The sequence below is a fragment of the Paroedura picta genome, chromosome 10 (genome assembly GCF_049243985.1).
Source record: "Paroedura picta isolate Pp20150507F chromosome 10, Ppicta_v3.0, whole genome shotgun sequence".
In the NCBI taxonomy this organism is placed as follows: domain Eukaryota; kingdom Metazoa; phylum Chordata; class Lepidosauria; order Squamata; family Gekkonidae; genus Paroedura; species Paroedura picta.
In genome coordinates, this window is record NC_135378.1 from 51,676,741 (window position 1) to 51,696,663 (window position 19,923).

Consider the following 19,923-nt stretch of genomic DNA (forward strand, 5'->3'; position numbering starts at 1 on the left):
TGGACTAGGTCTGTTAATCATGTAACCAACCATCTTGCAGAAATAGTTTTGTGAATTGGCTATAATCACTGTTCCATAGCAACTGTGTTTGCACAAGAAGATTTAATTTTGAATTTATTATGAAAAGTATAGATCCCTTTGTTGGTGGTGCATAAAATAGGAAAAAATGTATTTTAATTTTTTTCTCAGAAGTGGCTGGTCTTCTGATCTCCCATGCTAAAAATGCTGCTGCCAACTTGGTGTAATGGTTAGGAGTCCGGACTTCTAATCTTGCAAGCCGGGTTTGATTCCATGCTCCCCCACATGCAACCAACTGGGTGACCTTGGGCTCGACACAGCTCTGATAAAGCTGTTCTGACCGAGCAGTAATATCAAGGTGCTCTGAGCCTCACCTACCTCACAGGGTGTCTGTTGTGGGGAGAGGAAAGGGAAGGCAAATGTAAGCCACTTTGAGACTCCGGGTAGAGAAAAGCAGCATATAAGAACCAACTCTTCTTCTTCTGCCTCCCAGTCTTTCCCAGTTTATCTCCCTTCCATCTTTGGAAGTTTTTAAACAAAGGCTGGATAGTCATCTGACAGAGAGGCTGATTCTGTGAAGGTTCAAGGGGGTGGCAGGTTACAGTGGATGAGTGTCCTGCATTGTGTGGGGGGGGTTGGACTAGATGACCCAGGAGGTCCACTCCTACTCTATTATTCTATGATTCTGTGATTCTCTCTACCCCAAGCTGTGAACTTTTGCAATGCAGAGACTGCCTGCGTGTACCAAATTTGGAGGTAGGGGAAAGAGAAAGTGCTAGTTAGATCCTCCCTTTTCAAATGCAGAGATTCAAAGTATTACCTTTGTTTGGACCTGGCTTAGAAGGAAGGGACGAATCTCTTTTTGCAATTTCACTATATAGCTATTATGCTTGTTGGGGAGGGGGAGAGGAAGGGATAGATAAGAAAACAATTGCCATCTGATACCTTGATCAGCTGTGAGCTGGCTTCTAAACAAAAGGCGCCTGCAAAGTTAGTGATTGGCAGCTGTTCCAGTTGCTTGATTCACCTGAATATATCCCTGTTTCAATCATAGTCTGATTCTAAGTGTCAAGCAAGGTAAATTCCTTGTCTGAATATGTTTCCTGAAAAATTCACAGCACCCTTACTCAGTACCAGAATGTGCTAAATATAATAAGAGAAAGTAAAAATATCATGCCAGTTCATATGAAAGATAATGCTTTTTAAAATCCTGCCTTTCATTGTTAAGAACTTTATTGTACACACTGATACAATTCAGTAGAATCTTCAATTCGTTAAATCTTATATTCTAAGACTCAGTTTTATATTCTAAGAAGACTGGGAGCCACACAGGGCTCGCTGGCAGAGCCCAGCAAGGGTCAGGAGGTGTTGGTAGGCCCTGGATAGCTGATGGCTTCTGCAGTTGGCATTGGGGGGAGGGTAGGAAGCCTTGGTGGCCCTGGAGGTGGAGCTATTACCAGTGTTGTCAATGGGGGAAGAGGAAGCCTCAGCCAGCCTGGCAGTGGAGGCCAGAAGCTGTATAGGGCCTGACAGCAGTGATAGTTTAGCCCAATAGCAGACAAGGGGACTAAAGATTTGGAAAGGAAGAAAAAAATAAGCTGGTTTTTATTCCCCCGTTTTGGGGTATACCCCACAGTAGCTTACAAACACTTTCTCCTTTCTCTCCGTACAGCAGAATCCTGTGAGGTAGGTGGGGCTGAGCAAGCTCTGTTCTGTGAGAACAGCCCTAAGAGAACCATGACTAGCCCAGGATCACCCAGCTGGCTGTGGAGAAGTGGGGAATTCAGCTTATGGGGGAAAGAATCTCCCTAGAAGTATCATGGGTCTCCACTTATAATTTTCTAATATGCATCCCTAGTAGACAGGGAAGGTATAAAAAGGGGAGGATGAGACTGCAGGCCGTTTTATCTTAGTAAAGATTACTCAAATGAAAGGGAGAAAAGTTTCTTAGAAAACAATTTAAACTTAAAATTAGATATTTAAAACTGTGAGGATCCATTTAATCTAAAAGAAAAACCTTTATCTGAACCCTAGCTATATATCAGTGTCAGTAACAAATAACATTGGGGATTATTATAGAATGCATTAGTGATTACATAAGAACCAAAGTCTAACATCATGTATGTGAATTTGCGTATGCATGACTAAAAAATTATGACTGAAAGTGAGGCTGCTGAAGACAAAACTTTGATAAACTCCTAAGAATTATACTGCTAATATCCAGTTGATCCAAGGAATTTGCCTTGTATTATTGCAAAGTGAGAAAGATTTGAATCACTGCAAAAATAAAGGTAAACTTCGCATCATCATTGTGCACATATAGAAGGACACATTAGCTTAAAGCATGCTCAATAAAAATATCACAAATCTTATGTATGAGACATCCAAAAAGAAGCATGGTATCCTTATCAATCACTGCATAAATACTAATTCTTATGCACTTTACATTGATGTAAGGGTGACAGAGTGCTGTTTGTGCAGAGCATCATAATGTAAGGAACAATCAAGATCAGCCCTCCAATGCTTTGTAATACCAGCTGAGTGGCCTTGACAATAATGCAGTTTGGTGTTATTATTCTCTTTTATGTCCTAATATTAGCACAAAATGTAATCACAATTATTTCAGATACTAATTGCATGCTGTCCTTTTTGGCAATTGAAAGTTGTCTTTGAAACACGCTTTATATAGGTTTAGATAAAGGCTGTTAATAAATGGGTTGGGAGGGCAAGAGGTCTTTGCATGTTCTTCCAGTACAATGGGTTATGATGCTCACCCCCTTCTGTTTCTTCAGTAGTCCTAGAGAGGAATGTTGGGACTAGCTCAGGACACAGAATGGCCAGAAGAATAAGGCCACAGAGACTAATGGCCAGATTGGGGCTTACAACAAAATATTGTAAGATACTGAAAGTTGTCTGATGAAGTTAGCTATGTTCACTGTTTGCTATTCCTACCCATGGATTGTATCAGAATCCAGTACTCCACATTAATAAGTACTCAGAGCAATATTGAGTTGAGTACTTACTAATGTGTAGTATTGGATTCTGCTACAATTCAATGGAAAAAATAAGAAATTGTGGGTATAGCTAATCAAAATAGACCACTTTCAGTATTTAACGCATGCAAAAAACCAAGTCCGGTTTGTGGATGATACAGAAGAAAAAATCCACCGTGTAAAGACAACACAACAAGAATGTGTGCAATATATAGAAGAGCTTTATCTAATGCTTTGAAAGCACAAACAAAACATACTACAATACTACAAAGATATTAAGAAGCTGTAGGAATGCCACTAGAAATCCCAAAACCAAACAAGAAATCAGTATATCCTGTGTTTTGCTTGTGAATACTTGCTTCCTCAGTGGACCTTAACAATTATAACATAGATTTGAAAATACAATAAATGCAAAATGACAACATGTTTGCACGGGTGCTTAATATTAATAGCAAACAGATAAAGATGAAGCTTTATATGTACCACAAAAAATAGTGGGATGCATTAAACTCCAGAACTAACATGAACTAACATGAATGGGATGATATCTATTTGGATATAGAAACAGGGAGAACAAAATTCAAATCATATAAAAGGACACAAGTCAAAACTAGAGTTTAAATCACAAGGTGGTAGAGACTGCAACCTATATATATAGAAAGCTTCTTGTTGGAGTAAAATCTTAGATTGCTCTTATCATATTTATGAGCTATAACTTTCTTCAAGACCAGAAATCAAAGGTCTTTAGGAGAGTGTTGATTCTCAAGAAAAAACTCAACCATGGACATATTTTGCTTTTAATGCAAGATCTATGTTCCAGAATCCTGGTTTGAATTGGTCTCATGCTTGAACCTATACATAACTTTCACAATGACATAACACTGCATATATTACATTCTTAGTAAATGTACTTAGATGTACTGTCCAGTTAACACTTTTAAATAGAAAAGTCTCTGTTTCTATAGCATAACCACATGCCATCCATAAGTGGCACTTCAAGTGATTTACCATGCTACATGTTTCTTTGTCTTGGGAGTTACATACATTCCTAGAACATTTCCACCCCATCAAGTGTGGATGTTAACAGCCTGGAATGTTTGAAATTATGCTCCAGTGTTTCTCTATGGCCCATTATGCACGGGGGGAATAGTGCACATTCGGGGTGGAATGGTGGCGACTAAAATCACCGATAACGCACGGAGCCGGCTGCAACCGGTCGCAACTGTTTTTTACCAGCATAGGAATTCAGATGATTTCCACTCTAGAAACTATGAGGCCTTTTAGCAAACTATTAAATATCTTCAGAGAAGTTTTTTTCCTTCATGGTAGTGAGGAGAGAAAGGATGAAGAGCAGGATTATTTTGAGCCAGTCTCACCAAGACCCATTATGCACGGGGGTTTTAGCGCACATTCGGGGTGGAATGGAGCCGGCTGCAACCGGCCGCAGCTTCGGTGCATGCCGCCGAAAAAGCTGCGTCAGTGAAACGCGGAAGAAAGCGCAGCTTCCGGGTGACCGGGGCGCAACCAGAAGCGGCGCCAGGATCACCACATGCATAATCGGTTACTCTGGGTTTTGCCGCTGTCACGCCCCGTCCCGTGCATAACCAGTGTGCTTCACGTCTTCCCCCTCCACGTTTTCCATGTGACCCGAAATCGCAGTTTCAGCGGCCGTGCATAATGGGCCTATTTGATGTTTCAGTTTATTGGACAAAGAACTGTATTCATCTATTAGATGGCCTTCTGAAGTTGTTCTCAAAAAGAGTGGATCTAAGGTGAGATTCGTTGCTTTCAATATAACTTGCATTGGGTAACTTATTGCTGAGAACTGGTCTATTAGGTCAGATGATTCTTTCCTATAAGCTTCTTCTGAAGTTGAGTTGTGTTTGTATCTCAAAAATTGCTCTGCAGGAATACTAGTTCTTAAGTAATGAGGAAGGTATGAATCAAATCTGAACACAGTCAAATCTTGACTGTGGATTTTTTATATAGGAAAATCTGAATCCTATCTGTTGATATGGTAACCACAGTGTTAAGAAAGGTGATGGATGAACCATTATAGGAACCAGTATATGTAATATGATCATGTGTAATGTTTAAATAACACTATGTGATAAAAAAAGACTTATTGAGAATGGTTCTTTTCTCCAAATTTGCCATGAACCTGTTTGTGACTGTGGGTGCCATAGAGCTTGCCCATCAAAATGCCTTTGATCTGCAAATAGAAATTAGTATCAAAATGAAAATAATTGTGCTCTATGGTGATGTCTGTCTCAAATTGCACCCAAGATCCTGAACCTTGAAAAAACGTTTAGTTGTTTTTTAAATGTTAGAAACTGGATTGAAAACATTCAATAACTTACACACAATAAAACTCACACACAAGGACCCTTGGGCATGTATAATCCAAGAAAGTAAATATGTTATGAATGTGCTTCTGCAGCATGACAGTGACAACCACCATGTTAAATATCCCTACTGCACAGATGTAGAACTGCTCAAAGGTTACATATTTGAATTTTCAGCAAATCATTGAAGAGTGTATACCAAGTGCCCAACTTGACACAAAAGAGCTATTGTGAACAATTTTGAATGTTGAATACATTGTCCCAAAGTTCATAATAAAAAGATCACAGCAAGCAGATAATTCAATTAACCAAAAATATCTTATTTTCACATCTAGATATCACTTCCATATATCTGTGTATGTAAAGAATTTTAACAATTAAAAATGAACACAGAATTTATTACCGACCAACTCACAGTATATGTCAAAAATATAAATATAAACGATGACTAAATTGGTGTATGCATGTATATGGGTATTAAATAGACTGGAGATCAGGATATTCATCACCAGCTGGCCTCAGCCCATTTCTTGAATTCATCCACATGAAGTCCTATGCATTCATTAATGTGCACCTGCATTGTGGGCAGCGAGATTGAAGCATGGTTTGAGTGTTTTCCTTGAAGTCCCATTAATCTTTGCTGTATACACGCACATGCTGAATGTAAATGTTGAAAGGAAATGTAGTACCCATTTTAACAAGCTTTCTTTGGCGCCATCATTAAAGGAACTATTCCATACAATAGCTCTCAGTCAAGACTGATTGCAAAGGTTTTTATAACACATATTAGTTATTTGTACATTAACAATGAGTCTAATTTTTGTTCAGTTTGTACCAGCACAAGCAGAACATTTTCAAGGTTACTAGACAAGCTGGAACTGCTCATGCACCAGAGTAATGCTTTGTATTTACTTTCCTTTATGTTTACTTATTAGCCCTGCACTAATGTTAGGTCACTTCTTCTTGATAACCTAATTATCTTCTGCATCCAAGCTGCTTAAAGAATTAATCTTTTTTCTCTTGTTAATATTATTTAAATGATGCGCTGAATCCACACTAAGTGTGAAATCCCTTATAAAAATCCTGTTAAGGTTAATAGAATTTTAAAATTACTCCGTAACACATTTTCAAGTGGCTTTTCTTTTCAGTTACATAAGGAGCTAGATCAGCCGTTCCCAACATTTTTAGCCTATAAGTACCTTAAGAATTCTGACACAGTATGGTGGGCCCAAATACAAAATGGCTGCCATGGGAGGGGGAGCCAACCACAAAATTGCTGCTGTGGGAAGTCAATTTTACTTCAATAACAGAAATCCCTTGAGCCGCTCATGCAAATGGAACTTGCATACCACGTAAAAAAAGTATATTTCCTTGCTCTTCTTTGGGATAATCTCTACCCTCCAAACCTCAATTTTTAGGAGAATAGAATATGGTAACAGATTATATCCCTATGATTGATATTAGAATCCTTTATGTAATTCTGTTCAGTTTTCCACAAATACTGCCAAAAAGTTTTCAGTCTGTGGTTTTCTGCAATTATGTCTTCCATCTGTTTCTCTTCCTTCATATCATTCTGGTTTTCTGTTTCCACTTTTGGTTTGGGATTATTTTAAAGCTATTTTTATGTGTTTAGTAGCTATGTGCCATGTGAACTTTGCAGACTATTTCTTTCTGTTATCTTTCCTGTTTAAACCCTAGTTTGACCTATATTATGATATGCCATGAGATTTATTAAACATGCACATTTTGCACTAGTAAACGTTCTTATGTATAAAATTGTGATTTGCTACTGAATACTAAGACTAGAAACTGACAGTTTTAAAGAATGTTCCTAGTGGTTTGAGGATTCTATGATGTACAAATGGATATCTTTGGTTCTACCATTGCTTCTAGTCAAGCAGGTTTTAGTGGTTTTTGAACTCAGAGGAAAACTTTGGAAAACTCCAAAGACTACAGTGAGAAGACTATACTGAACACACTTTTATACACTGGACACTCTTGCTCCTTGATGCCCTCTCCGCTCCTACACCTTTATAAATGAAGTAGAATCTCCATATTCTGAAACAATCCACTTTTGATTAGCAGATATTAGTGAAAACAAAACTGGACACAGCTATCTGCATTGTGTCCATGTCTGGACATTGTTGGTGATAAACTGCTGGACCTTTGGTCTGACCCAGCAGAGTACTTGGGATAAATCTATTAAAAAGGTAAAGTAAGTGTGCTTAAAAGAGTGGCCCTAGGATATTTCTGCATGTCCTATTGTCACTCCAGGAAATAAGGAAGCAGGATCTGTGACAGCAACAAAAAGGAAAGAGTTTTGTTATGATAGTAGGATTCTAAGCCCCAAGGGCTAAAAATACTCTGCTCGGTCCAGCAGTTTATCACCAACAATGTCCAGACATGGACACAATGGAGATAGCTGTGTCCAGTTTTGTTTTCACTAATATCTGCTAATCAAAAGTGGATTGTTTTAGAATATGGAGATTCTACTTCATTTATATTTTAAAAATATATTTACAGATATGAAAATCATATAAAAACAAAACTTAGAAAAAAGATACACAGAAATCTTAACAGGGTTTAACAATTCAACATTCAAACTATACCACATCTAATAAAGGTAGCTCCAAACAAAAATTACCCCACAGATAGACAAATGGACGGCTGTATAACATGAGGCAGATTTATGCAATACATGAAGAACATACTATTGTTCTGAACATACTACTAATGTGCATGACTTGCTATTGCTTTTATTTATGTCTGGTTTTATCTTTCATGGACCGTTTATGCACTGGAAACTTCACTGCCCCAGCTCCCGTACAGGAGCACAAATCGGGGGCAGATGAGGCACACTGGGCCAATTGTGAGGTGCAGGAAGAGGTGGGGCAACCTGTTATGACTAAAACTCCAGCCAGCAGCCTGGCATGAAACCTCCAGTGCATAAATGGTCATGGTTTTGTTTATTCACCTAATATGGAGATACCCTTCTAGAATTCTTTATAGTCTGACTGGGATATAACAGTCATAATTAATTCGGGGTCACTTTACCTATATCACTGATTACTCCACTGGTGCCTCCATATCCTTTCTATATGGATTGATAAGCACTAGTACTATTACAGATCTTTGAGATTTCAACTGTTTGTATACACATTGTGTTTTTTCAAGCTATTTGCCTTCTTACTGGACAACTTCAACCAATTCTAAATTGTTACTGAGGTAGACCATAGTGGGTTTTCTACAGCAAGCGTTGTTCATCTGTACCACAGGATTTCTTTGACTTACTGCCTGGATCCCTCTCTGTAGCTTTAGCTAAGAGTCATGACACAGTGGAGACTTCCTGGGTAGCCATGAAATGCCTTTCATGGGAATCAGCAAATGGCCATATGACAAATCATATGAGAATTCTATCAAGACCAAAAAAGGTTCATTAACATATACACCCACTCGGTTTTCACTGAACCTTATTTTTTTTAATAAAAACTGCTTATTACCTTCACCAAGCCTATACAGAGGAATCCATTCATAGTTGCATAGTATTCAGACACACTGAGAGCTGGTATGACATAAGAAGTAGATTGTTGGGCTAAGACCAGAGTAACCTTGTGCCTTTCATTCTTCCATTCCCACTCTGTTATGAAGACTCACTGGGTTGCCTTGTGTGTTTTATAACACCTCAGCCTTACAAAGTTGTTTTTGGGAGCATAAGGTGGAAGAGAGAACAATGCTGTGACAAGCCTCTTTGGATCCTGATAACAAAGAAAAGTGAGATGTAAATAAAAATAAAAAGTATAAATAAGCATTTTATCTAAAGCTCAGGCTACTTTCTATTGAACAGGTTTTTCTCTACCTGTGTCAAATAGTTCTCTATGGCTGAAGGATCTCTCCTGCCCTCTAGAGGAAGACAGAAAGGGTCAAGGACTTCCTCAGCCTTTCTCAACTTTTTTTTTTGAGAAACCTCTGAAACATTCTTCAGGCTTCAAGAAACCCCAGAAGTGGCACAATTGTGCAGAATATAGATTGGGAAGCATAGCTGTATACATGTCTACCTGGGACCATTCCCCTTTCCCCCCCATCCAGGTTCATCATTGGCCAGTTTGGGAGAGATGGTTGGGTTGACATCACCATATATGGTCATATCACCCAATAAATGTTTAACAAATTTAAATATATATATATTTTAAAATAACCACCTATTCAGGAAACCCTTCCAGGGACCTGAAGAAACACCAGGGTTTCAGGAAACACTGGTTGAGAAAGTCTGACTTGGCCGAATCATTCCAGTGGTTAATAATTTCTGTGGCCCTGTGGTAGCGTATACTATTTTACACTATTTGCTAAACGTTATTAAATCCTTCACAATTACTTTTCTGTTGTTCCCACAATAACTTTTACATGCTTGATTTTTGGACCGTCTCAGATGTCCTAATCAGCTATTACAAAGACAAGGCCAACAAATCATTTTAAAACACACAGGGAAGTGAAGGTTTATATAACCCCCCCCCCACACACACACACACACAATATCACCTTTTGTTATAATATTATTAAACATGTATTACAAACATCTTGCCACAAATAGTACACTATTGCCTTTCCAGTGTCACTGAAAGCCACCTGATACAGATGAATTCTGAGAGTTCAATGACAAAATAATGATTTTTAAACAATTTATTGTTATACTTTGACATGGTGAATTGATATGGTGAATATTTTTGAGAGAATTAAAATAGTAAAAACCATCTTTAAGAAATAGGCTCCAACAGATTTGGGTGCAAATTTGTAGAAAATCTGTACTACAGATTTTGTTGACATTTGACTATATTGTCAAAAATCTGTGATATTGTGCCTATAATCTCATACAAATTCTCACAATTGGGTTTGTCCACACTGCATTAATCTGAGATAGATTCTTAATTGTATGCTCCTGATTTACTAAGAAATCTGTTCTTTTTGTATTACAGTGGCTGGACACCCGGTAGTAAAGGGAGCTGATATTCGAATTGCTGGAGACTTAGTAGCTACATCAATGCGACAATGGAAAGTGAGAAACCGTGAGACTGAATTACCTTGCTTGTTACCAAGTAATGTTTATAAGTAAAGGTAGTTAATGTCAGCCCATTTCATTGATTATAATGATACTGGATTACAACCTTCTATCTCCTGATGAAAATATCCAGCATATAATGGAAAATGTTTCCCTTTTTAGAAGAATACAAGTCCTGAGTCCATACTGTATGTCAATTGCTGTAAGTTTAAAAGGGGTAAACTTTAGAAACCTAATATGTGAAAATTCAGCAGGTCAACAATCATATTGATCATTGATGGAGTAAGCATGGTTTTAGCCTTGCTTTAGAGTAATATATGCCATTAAAGTATTTTTGCTCATGAAATGTTATAGCTGTCCATGGAATTATTGTATATTAAAAAAAGAGAAACTAAAACTGCATTTAGTTACATAACACTATATCCCCCAGATCTGAAAAAACACAGCATAAGGTCATTGAATGCTTTTAGTTTTCCATTGTTAGTTTTCTATAAATAAATTGGCACTTGATCCTCATCAAGGAGCACGAAATATTGGATATGCTCTCTAAATGTCCATTTTGAGGGCTCTTTTTTTTTGGGGGGGAAGCTATCTACCTGATAGAAGTCATCACTTATATGTAAATGAACTGTCAATGGTTTGCCACTGTTGGCAGTCACTGGACTGTGAAGGGTATGTCTTAATAAGAACCAACGCTCTTCACAGACTTTGATTTACTGGAAATAAAATAGAAAAGTCCTCTGGGATTACGAAGGACACTTGTTTCAGATAAAATGTCTAGACAGTAGCAATATATCTGGAGCTTTTATTATAGCGAAACTGCAAATTAGAATAGAGTGCAGAGAAAGTTCCTGTGACCCAGTGGAGTTCAGAAACATAGCTTCCCGTTGATCTTCTGCTCTCCCCCCACATCTAAACCCATATTAAGTGCATAAGAAGAATACAAAAGAACAAAAGTGGATTATATTCAAGGTTTCAAACTTGCAATTCTGCTGGAGTTTCCTGAATTTTCTACAATCTCATCACTGTTCTGTCCTCTGTTGAGGTCATCTAAAAACAATTCTGTATTCTCATAAATGGAAGATATTAAAGAATTTTCCAATATAAGAGGTTCTTCTGTCAAACTTTTAACCCAAACTCTCACTTTTTGTTATTGCAAATGGTAGAAATAATCAAAAGCATTCATATTTATATGTCATTTACACATATATGTAGCTACGTTTAGCTAGATTATCTAACAGAGTCAGTGAAGTAATCAAATGTTAATTTATGGGCCAGCTGAAGTAATCTTAATAGGATTAATCTTGATCCATTTTTAAGAAATAAATTAAAACCTAGAAATCAGTTTAGAAATTGATATAACATGGTTTGGCAGGATTCACATTATTGCTGGCAAAATACTCATTGTTCCACATCTTGCAATGCTTCTCAACTTTTTTGACTCAAAGGATCTCAATCTTTTTTCACTTCAGAAAATTTTGCTGAACCTCCCCATGGGAGTAGTTGTATTATTAATATCTGTTGATTGATATTTTTACATAAGATCAAAAGGACAATGTGTAGCACACATATGGATTTGCACTCGCCTTGCAATAAATCTGCAACAAATCCCCAGTTTTCCATTACCTCCAGGTTGGAAGAAGAAGAAGAAGAAGAGTTGGTTCTTATATGCCATTTTTCTCCACCCAAAGGAGCTTCAAAGCAGCTTATAATCACCTTCCCTTTCCTCTCCCCACAACAGACACCCTGTGAGGTAGCTCAGGCTGAGAGAGCCCTGATATCACTGCTCAGTCAGAACAGCTTTATCAGTGCCATGGCAAGCCCAAGGTCACCCAGCTGGCTGTATGTGGGGGAGTGCAGAATCAAACCCAGCTCGCCAGATTAGAAGTCTGCGTTTCTAACCACTACACCAAGCTGGGAACCACAGGCATATTATCTTTATCATCAATGTTTTGCCTTCATTTAAAAATGTGTTAAGTTCTGCACAAAAACATAATTTTACAGTAAATTTGGGTTGCCACCATTGTAGATTTTGAACCATATATTTGGGGAGGAGTTACTGGGATCAGGGAGAGATTCCAGCAGGTTCTGCGTAGATTAATCAAGTGCTGGTATAAGTCTACAATATCATAATACCACTATGGTACAGAATATCTATGACAGCACTTTAGTGTGTGCTGTTGAAAAATTATAATGTACCACAATAATGTTGTGATACTTACATAGGAAAGATGATGGGAAAACCTCATTTCTTACCTACTTTAAATCAACTGAAACCATAGAGCTTTTCATTCCTTTGCTACTTGATTGCCTGAGTTATAATAATGGAATGTAAAAAACTTTGCAGTTCCCTACCTTAAAATTTGCCTGAACTTCTTACTTCCTATTGAAATTCTGGTGCAAAATTTCAGAAATGGTTGCAATGTACTCCTTATATAAATCTGTTAAGTACTTTTTATTTATTCTAGACTGTGGCATGGGAACCTAGTTTAATCTTTCAGTGCTTCAAAGGATTGCATCTCCTGTACTGCAAAGAATCGTGCATGTTCAGATTCTATGGCACTATATTCTCCTTTTACCTATAAAAGATATTTTCTTCCAAACTGCCTGTTGCAGAATGCTGTCCTTGTTTTGAGATATCCCTTGGGCTATTTATACTCTCCTGTGCAGATGGTATCCTTATTTTGAGATTTTCCTTGAATTGTTTGCTTTTCTGTGCAGATGCAATTCTGCTATTCCTCCCCCCCTCCAAGATATCATCTCCTAATATTCTGCTCACTTTCCCATTATTTAGTTTCACAGCAAAGCTGTTATTTTTCTGCTGAGAAGGTCTCACAACAGTTTTTTTAAATAAATTGAATCCTTTAAGCTATTTTTAATTTCAGGTCCTATGAGCCATACTGACAGAGGAACTCCTGGGTTTGTTTGTATTATAGTGGGACCATTCAACATTTACCCCTAGAGCTGTGAAAAATTCGACTATATCATAATATTGGAAGTCACTAGTAATATAAATACTAAATACTGTGGGTAAGGAAAATAGTCTCCACTGACAATAATGAAGTTGATGTATGCAAAAGGTTTATTATCATTTTAATAATTTAGATATGATTGGCAAACTGTTAACCATGCCAGGATAAGTGCAGGATAACTCTTCTAAGTGCATTGACTTCAGTAAACATAGAAGGCCATAACTCTCCTTAGGGTGGAACAATACAGCTGCTTCCCTTGCTTACAGGAGATCTGCATGCACTACAGACTATTCAAATATCAAGACCTGTATTTGGGTCCTCTCAGCCTTCCACTCATTTTAAAGACAAATTGTGTATTGCTCTGACATTATATTTGGCCACATTTTTGTAATTCATGACCAGTCTGCCTGCATGTGAGCTTAGTGGTCACCAATTATTTCTGTAGTGACTAGTCACTGAGTGCTTATATTGATTATGTTTGATTTTAAATAGAAATCTCACGGTTCTTCCATCTCATGATCTCTCAAATTCACACTACATGGCCTAAGGCAAACAATTTTCTCTTGGCAGCCAGTGTTGGATGAAGAGCTGATAAGCTACTCAGAAGTATTTTTTTCCTCCTCCTGCAGGGACTTTTTTGCTTCTCAATCTGCTCCTGGGTGTGTGTGTGGGGGTGGGGGGGAGGGTCTCCTGCCTTCCTCCCTATGCTTTTATTCTAAATGGCTTGAGTGAGGAGTTATTTGCATAACTCTGAAGCTGCACATGCTTGAGAAAGGTGACCAGATTTTAACAGTGGTAAAGCGGGACACCATTGACCAGGGGGGTTCTAGATTTAAAATTTGTTCTATATGGAACAGCAAAAAGTTTCATAGAATGCATACAATACAAAAATAGTATTGTAATATATATATATTTAATTTCAACTTACGTACAATTTGCCCGGTACCCCCAGATGTCCCTCCAAAAGTGGGACAATCTGGTCACCTTATGCTTGAGGTATGTGCAGCTCAAAAGTTATGCAAATAACAGCCTACTAAGGCCTTTTTGGCTCAAGAAAAAGGCATGGGAGAAAGCCTGGGGTTCTTCCACCCCTGGCATTGTCCTCAGCTAATTAGGTTTCTATAAGATTTAGAAACATTTCCCACAGCTGCTGTGTGGCTGTGAGAAAAGTGAGTTGGATCTGGATAAACTCACTAAAAACGTATTTTGTCATTTGCCCTGAGGTTACTTAACTGGTGTTTAGAACTTACCCTGGGATATTTTGCATACAGAGCACATTCTGTACCTGTGGGTCTGGGCCTCTCCTCAGCTTCTATCTGGCTTAGTCTTGTGCATAAGAAAGTGCTTGATCTGTAACCATTGCATGCAGCGATTACCCATATACACTAGTCGCCTGCAACACATTACACTGTACTACTATTTTCTGAATCAGAAGGATAGAGGTATTTGACTCATATCATGTATTATTAGCATTAAAAATGCTTCACACAAATATGTTTTGACCAACTGCAAATTTGATACAAATGTTCAAGACATTAGCCCCACCAAAAACACAGCTTCTGTCTGTGGGAGATGGAAGGGGACTTTGCTATTTCTATATTTTCACTTCTAAACGTAAAGGAAGGCAGACTTGCATGAGTAAAATTCTAGTCTGGCATCCTTAGTATTATATTTTGTCAGAAAGATTACACCTACTGATATTCCTACTGGTTCCTTAACACTGGATCTCCAAGCCCTACAATGTTCTAGCAGTTTTCTGCAACATCTATCTTGTGCTCAAGTAGATGCTATATTTAGAATCCATTTTCACTGTGCTCAGAGTGCATAGTACACTAGACCTTAATGTGTCCTTTATGTACAGGCTAAAGAAACAAGACCAAAAAATCTACTAAGATAAGTTTAACTCTGGATTCTCCCCCCACCAAATAAGTTTCTACAAGCTGTACACACTGTTTAGCATATGAACTAGGAATAGAACTCATTTGCTAGCAGTTATGGAAATTGATTGGTGTATCAATTAAAGTAAAACAACTTTGGTGGATACACCTTGCACTGTCATTGTGGCAAGCAATTTGGAATGTCACTATTAGTTTATTAGAACTCAGTGCTGATTTTATTCATCCAGAAACAGATGCAGAAGGCAACTATGCTAGTATGGATTCTTCACTGCATTATAAATATGTGTAGATCTAGATCTTTCTTACAGGGCTTTCAGTGCTATCTTAAGTGGAGTTCCACCCTTAACTTTAATAGTCTTAGAAAGACATAAGTCTTCTTAGGATTGTACTGTTAGTGACCCAGAGTGCTTTACTGGTTACAGTGTCAGACAAGGATTTGGGAGTCCCAAGACCTCAGTGCTAGTACATTATAAAGGCAAGCACAATTCTGGTGATGCTAGATGGCATCCTATATTTGCTCAGCAGAGGGGGAAAATTTGGGGGGGGAGGTACGGACATCCTGCTGCAAGATGTGGAAAGCATACCAATAGCATGCAAGTCCATAGCAACTCCACCTCAACCCACTTATCAAGGTGCAACTTGTCAACCATAATGATATACCCCTGATAGTCCCTCTGATGTGCAAGGAAGAAAAAGTGTCTGCTATCCTCCATCTTTATTTCTGATTCACTATAAACAACATAGGTCAAACCATGCATATGGCTACCCAGAAACTTTGACAGAAATAGGGCAACTGGCACACTCTATGTGAAGTCAGTATCCTCAGCCAAAAGTCTCCTGGCTGTCAGGAGTAATGCAGCTATTTGCACAGAAGGGCAGGGCAGGACATTCATTCCCACCCAAGCCAACTCAAGCAAAGGATAGGACTGCACCTAAACCAGTGACAGATCTAATTAGCTGTTCTGTTTTGTTTCACTTTAATGTCTGTTCCTCCTGCTTCTAGCAGCTTCCTTCTGTCTTTAGTAACTGGCACATCAAACTCCCATTAACAGAGAGTCCTCCACACTTGGGCCTAGTCTGCACACAAAGGATAATGCACTTTCAATGTGCTTTGGCAGCTGGATTTTCCAGTGCAGAACAGGAAAATCTACTTCTAAAGTGCATTGAAAGCGCATTATCTATTGTGTGCAGACTAGGCCCTGGACTCCCCCTCCCAACAGGAATACAAATGAAATCACCCCTAAAGTCTTTCCTTGACCCCAGAGAAACCCCTAAATGGCCCAGTAGAGTTTCTTTAGCATAATCTAGTTTGCCCGTTAATGAACTTCCAGTTCTTTGGCTCCTTTCTGATCACATCAAGGCTTTGCTTTAGGACTCCCTGCTTCTAGCCCCAAGGTACAAATGTGCTATGCAAAGAACAGAAACAAGCATTCTCCATTCATGTATTAGGCTCTTGTAAGAGACCCAGCTTGCTGGACGGGTTGCTTCTTCTAGAACCTTTCCTCCTTGATGTGTTGGATGGTAAAGTATGCTTTAAATTAAAGTATGCTCTGGGACCATGGGATAAGCTTCTTGAGGAAGGCCTACTAGCACCTGATGGACTGCACTTATCGAAGTTGGGGAAGAATGTGTTTGGCAGGAACCAGGGGAGATTCATCAGGAGAGCTTTAAACTGAAGCCACAAGGGGAAGGAGACATTCAACATAGGGAGTGTAAGGAAGGAGACTGATCGGGGGCAGCCCAACGAGGAAGGCCAGCTCATAGGGAACCAAAAGTAAAAGGATTCAGATGCCTTTATTGTTGTTGTTGTTGTTGTTAGGTGCAAAGTCGTGTCTGACTCATTCCAGTAACAATAATCCCATGAAACCTGGCACAGAATCAGCCAACCAGTGCAGGCAATATAGCAGTGCCCTCTTACACCAGCCTGCCACTGCCCATGTACAACTGCATAGAAGTGTATTGGCTCCCCTTTAGTTTTTTTTTTTTATAGATTCTAAATGTGCCCAATAGGAGATCATAGGAATACAGTCAAAAGCCAGACATCTTATTAGCTAGCTATAAATGTCCTGGTTGGGGCTTATGTAGTAATAGAGAGTACTGTGAAGGGTTGCAGACACAGTAAGTATCCTAAAGTGTACCTTGACATGGGGACATGGCATGAAACTGGGGGAGAGGCAGTAGTGTTTTTGCTGTCCATGCGACTACAAAATTTTACCAAGATGAAAGCTTCTGATGTTGCCAGTTCCGAACAGCCTTTCCCTATGGTTAGAAATTATTTATTCTTTCTTTCTTTCTAGAATTTATATACTGTCCCTTTCGAACCAGTTGTCTTGGGACAGTGTCCAACCACCAAATATACAATATTGTATAGGAATGCCAATAAAGATAATGAATGACAGTATTGTATATTCAATAAAATAAACATTTTAAACCATATAAACCTTTACTTGCCTGCCAATTTCATGTTAATTAATCTCCATGTTAAAACAAGATCAGAGAAAAAGATATTTCCCATAATATATTTTATAATGGCATGGAAGAGAAAATACAGTGGACTGACCAGCTTGCTGGCAAACTATGTGCACACAGCTGGCTATGTATAGCAGTGATCACATGATGCACCTGGCAGTCATTTTGTGTGAAGCATGCTTTAGTGAAAGAATATGGCTTTTGCCATCAAGAAAAAAAATTACCAATATATCCAGTATAATAAGAATCTATACATACCTATTCTCCAGCCACCCTTCCAATTACAACATCTATAAAATAGAATGAACCATAGCAATGTGAAATGACAATAAAGTATTATGTATATGATTCTATAATAACCATAGCAGATTTTTCCCCTTCTCCAAGCTCAATTTTCATCAGTCTGGATGTGTTTTTCTAGCTTGTGGAGAACTTCAGTGAGAAGTGTGTTATTTTATGGCTGAGGCCAACCAAAAATCATTGGCATAACGAAACTGCAGATTTTACCATTTCAGTGCAGCTGCTCCATGACTTTTAAGCAACTGTGAAAGCACATTGTTTGAAGTGTGTTCATGAGGGCTGATGTCTGGACCTCCTCTTCTCATTGCTTTCACACAACAGCCTTAAAAAACCTCATACAATCAATAATGAATGAAAAATCTTGCCATGTTAATAAACTACCACTTGGCCTCATCTTGGCCTCATCTAATAAATGACTGATTTTCCTATAAAAGTATAAAATGCATGAAAATTATCAGCAAAGGTGTTTGTGAAGTAATAATAAATCAATAAATGTACCTTTTCATGTTTTATATATATAAATATATATGTGACCCGAAACGGCGATTTCGGGTCACATGGAAAACGCGGAGGGGGAAGACGCGCCGCATACCGGTTATGTACGGGGCGGGGCGCGATGGTGGCAAAACCCAGAGTAACCGATTATGCACGCAGCGATCCGGGCGCCGCTTCTGGTTGCGCCCCGGTCACCCGGAAGCTGCGCTTTCTTCCGCGTTTCACTGACGCGGCTTTTTCGGTGGCATGCACCGAAGCTGCGGCCGGTTGGAGCCGGCTCCATGCATTATCGGTGATTTTAGTTGCCGCCATTCCACCCCGAATGTGCGCTAAAACCCCCATGAATAATGGGTCTTGGTGAGACTGGCTCAAAACAATCCTGCTCTTCATCCTTTCTCTCCTTACTACCATGAAGGAAAAAAACTTCTCTGAAGATATTTAATAGTTTGCTAAAAGGACTCATAGTTTCTAGAGTGGAAATCATCTGAATTCCTATGCTGGTAAAAAACAGTTGGAAATGCACTGCTTCATTTAGTGTTTTTCTTCAGTAAATATGATTTTGTTACTGGTGGGTAAAGTCAAAGGAATACATTGTAGTATGATACTGAGAAAACAGGTCCAGAAAACAGAGTTATAATAATAAACAGGGATGAGTATCCTTGAACAAAATGGTAGTCACTTGTATATGATTCATGATATGGAAGTGGAGAAGTGTAGTTTGGAATAACTGGGGCTGATGGGATTTGACAAGGAGAAACTTGGGGCATTTCTGTACATTGTAAAAAATAGTGTTATGCTATGGCGTATCGCTATTAAATAACATGCCTCTGGTCATTCCTCACCTCCTGGCTCTCTCCCTTCCCTCTGCTGCCTTCTCGTGTTTCTGGGTACTCTGCATGCTGGCTTGAAATGGTGGAAGAGAGGAACTCACTATACTCGCGACTCTCCTCCACCTGTAAATCAAACCAGGCAGAAAAAGAGAGAACCTGTCCCAGGCTATCAAAATCAGTTAACAATATTTTTATACAATCACTATTTTAATGATAAATGAAACAACCATTACTCTGGAACAGGTTCTCTCTTTTTCTATTAGGATATCTATTCAGAACCGCCTGTTCTTTTGTGTTGTAATCAAACCAGGCAGCCAATCACCATTCTCCCTAGTTTAAAGGGCCCATGATGCAGCTAATATTTTTAAAAAGTAAGACTTCTCAATTTAAATGTCTATGCATCTAATCATAGAAGCATGGTGCTTTTTTAATGCAACTCTTTTTGGAATCATTAGCCTTGAAGCTATCTTGTTCCCAATTTAGGGGGGGGATTTTAGAGAAGCATACTTTGTGTATTAACTGGTGGGGAAAAATTTTTATTTGCTTTGCC

The 19,923-nt window shown here is 38.6% G+C and overlaps 1 protein-coding gene across 5 annotated transcripts in view; it reads left to right on the top strand.

Annotated features, from left to right (window-relative positions):
* Nucleotides 1-19,923, top strand: part of IQCM (IQ motif containing M) — a 144,758-nt gene that overhangs the window by 85,033 nt on the left and 39,802 nt on the right. For 3 of the 5 annotated variants that reach the window (XM_077301653.1, XM_077301649.1, XM_077301650.1), the window contains one exon: nucleotides 10,327-10,406. In XM_077301653.1, the coding sequence (XP_077157768.1) occupies nucleotides 10,327-10,406 (80 nt within the window). Of the gene's footprint in view, nucleotides 1-10,326; nucleotides 10,417-19,923 lie in introns of all 5 variants that reach the window. The other 2 variants (XM_077301652.1, XM_077301651.1) reach the window with 1 other exon arrangement.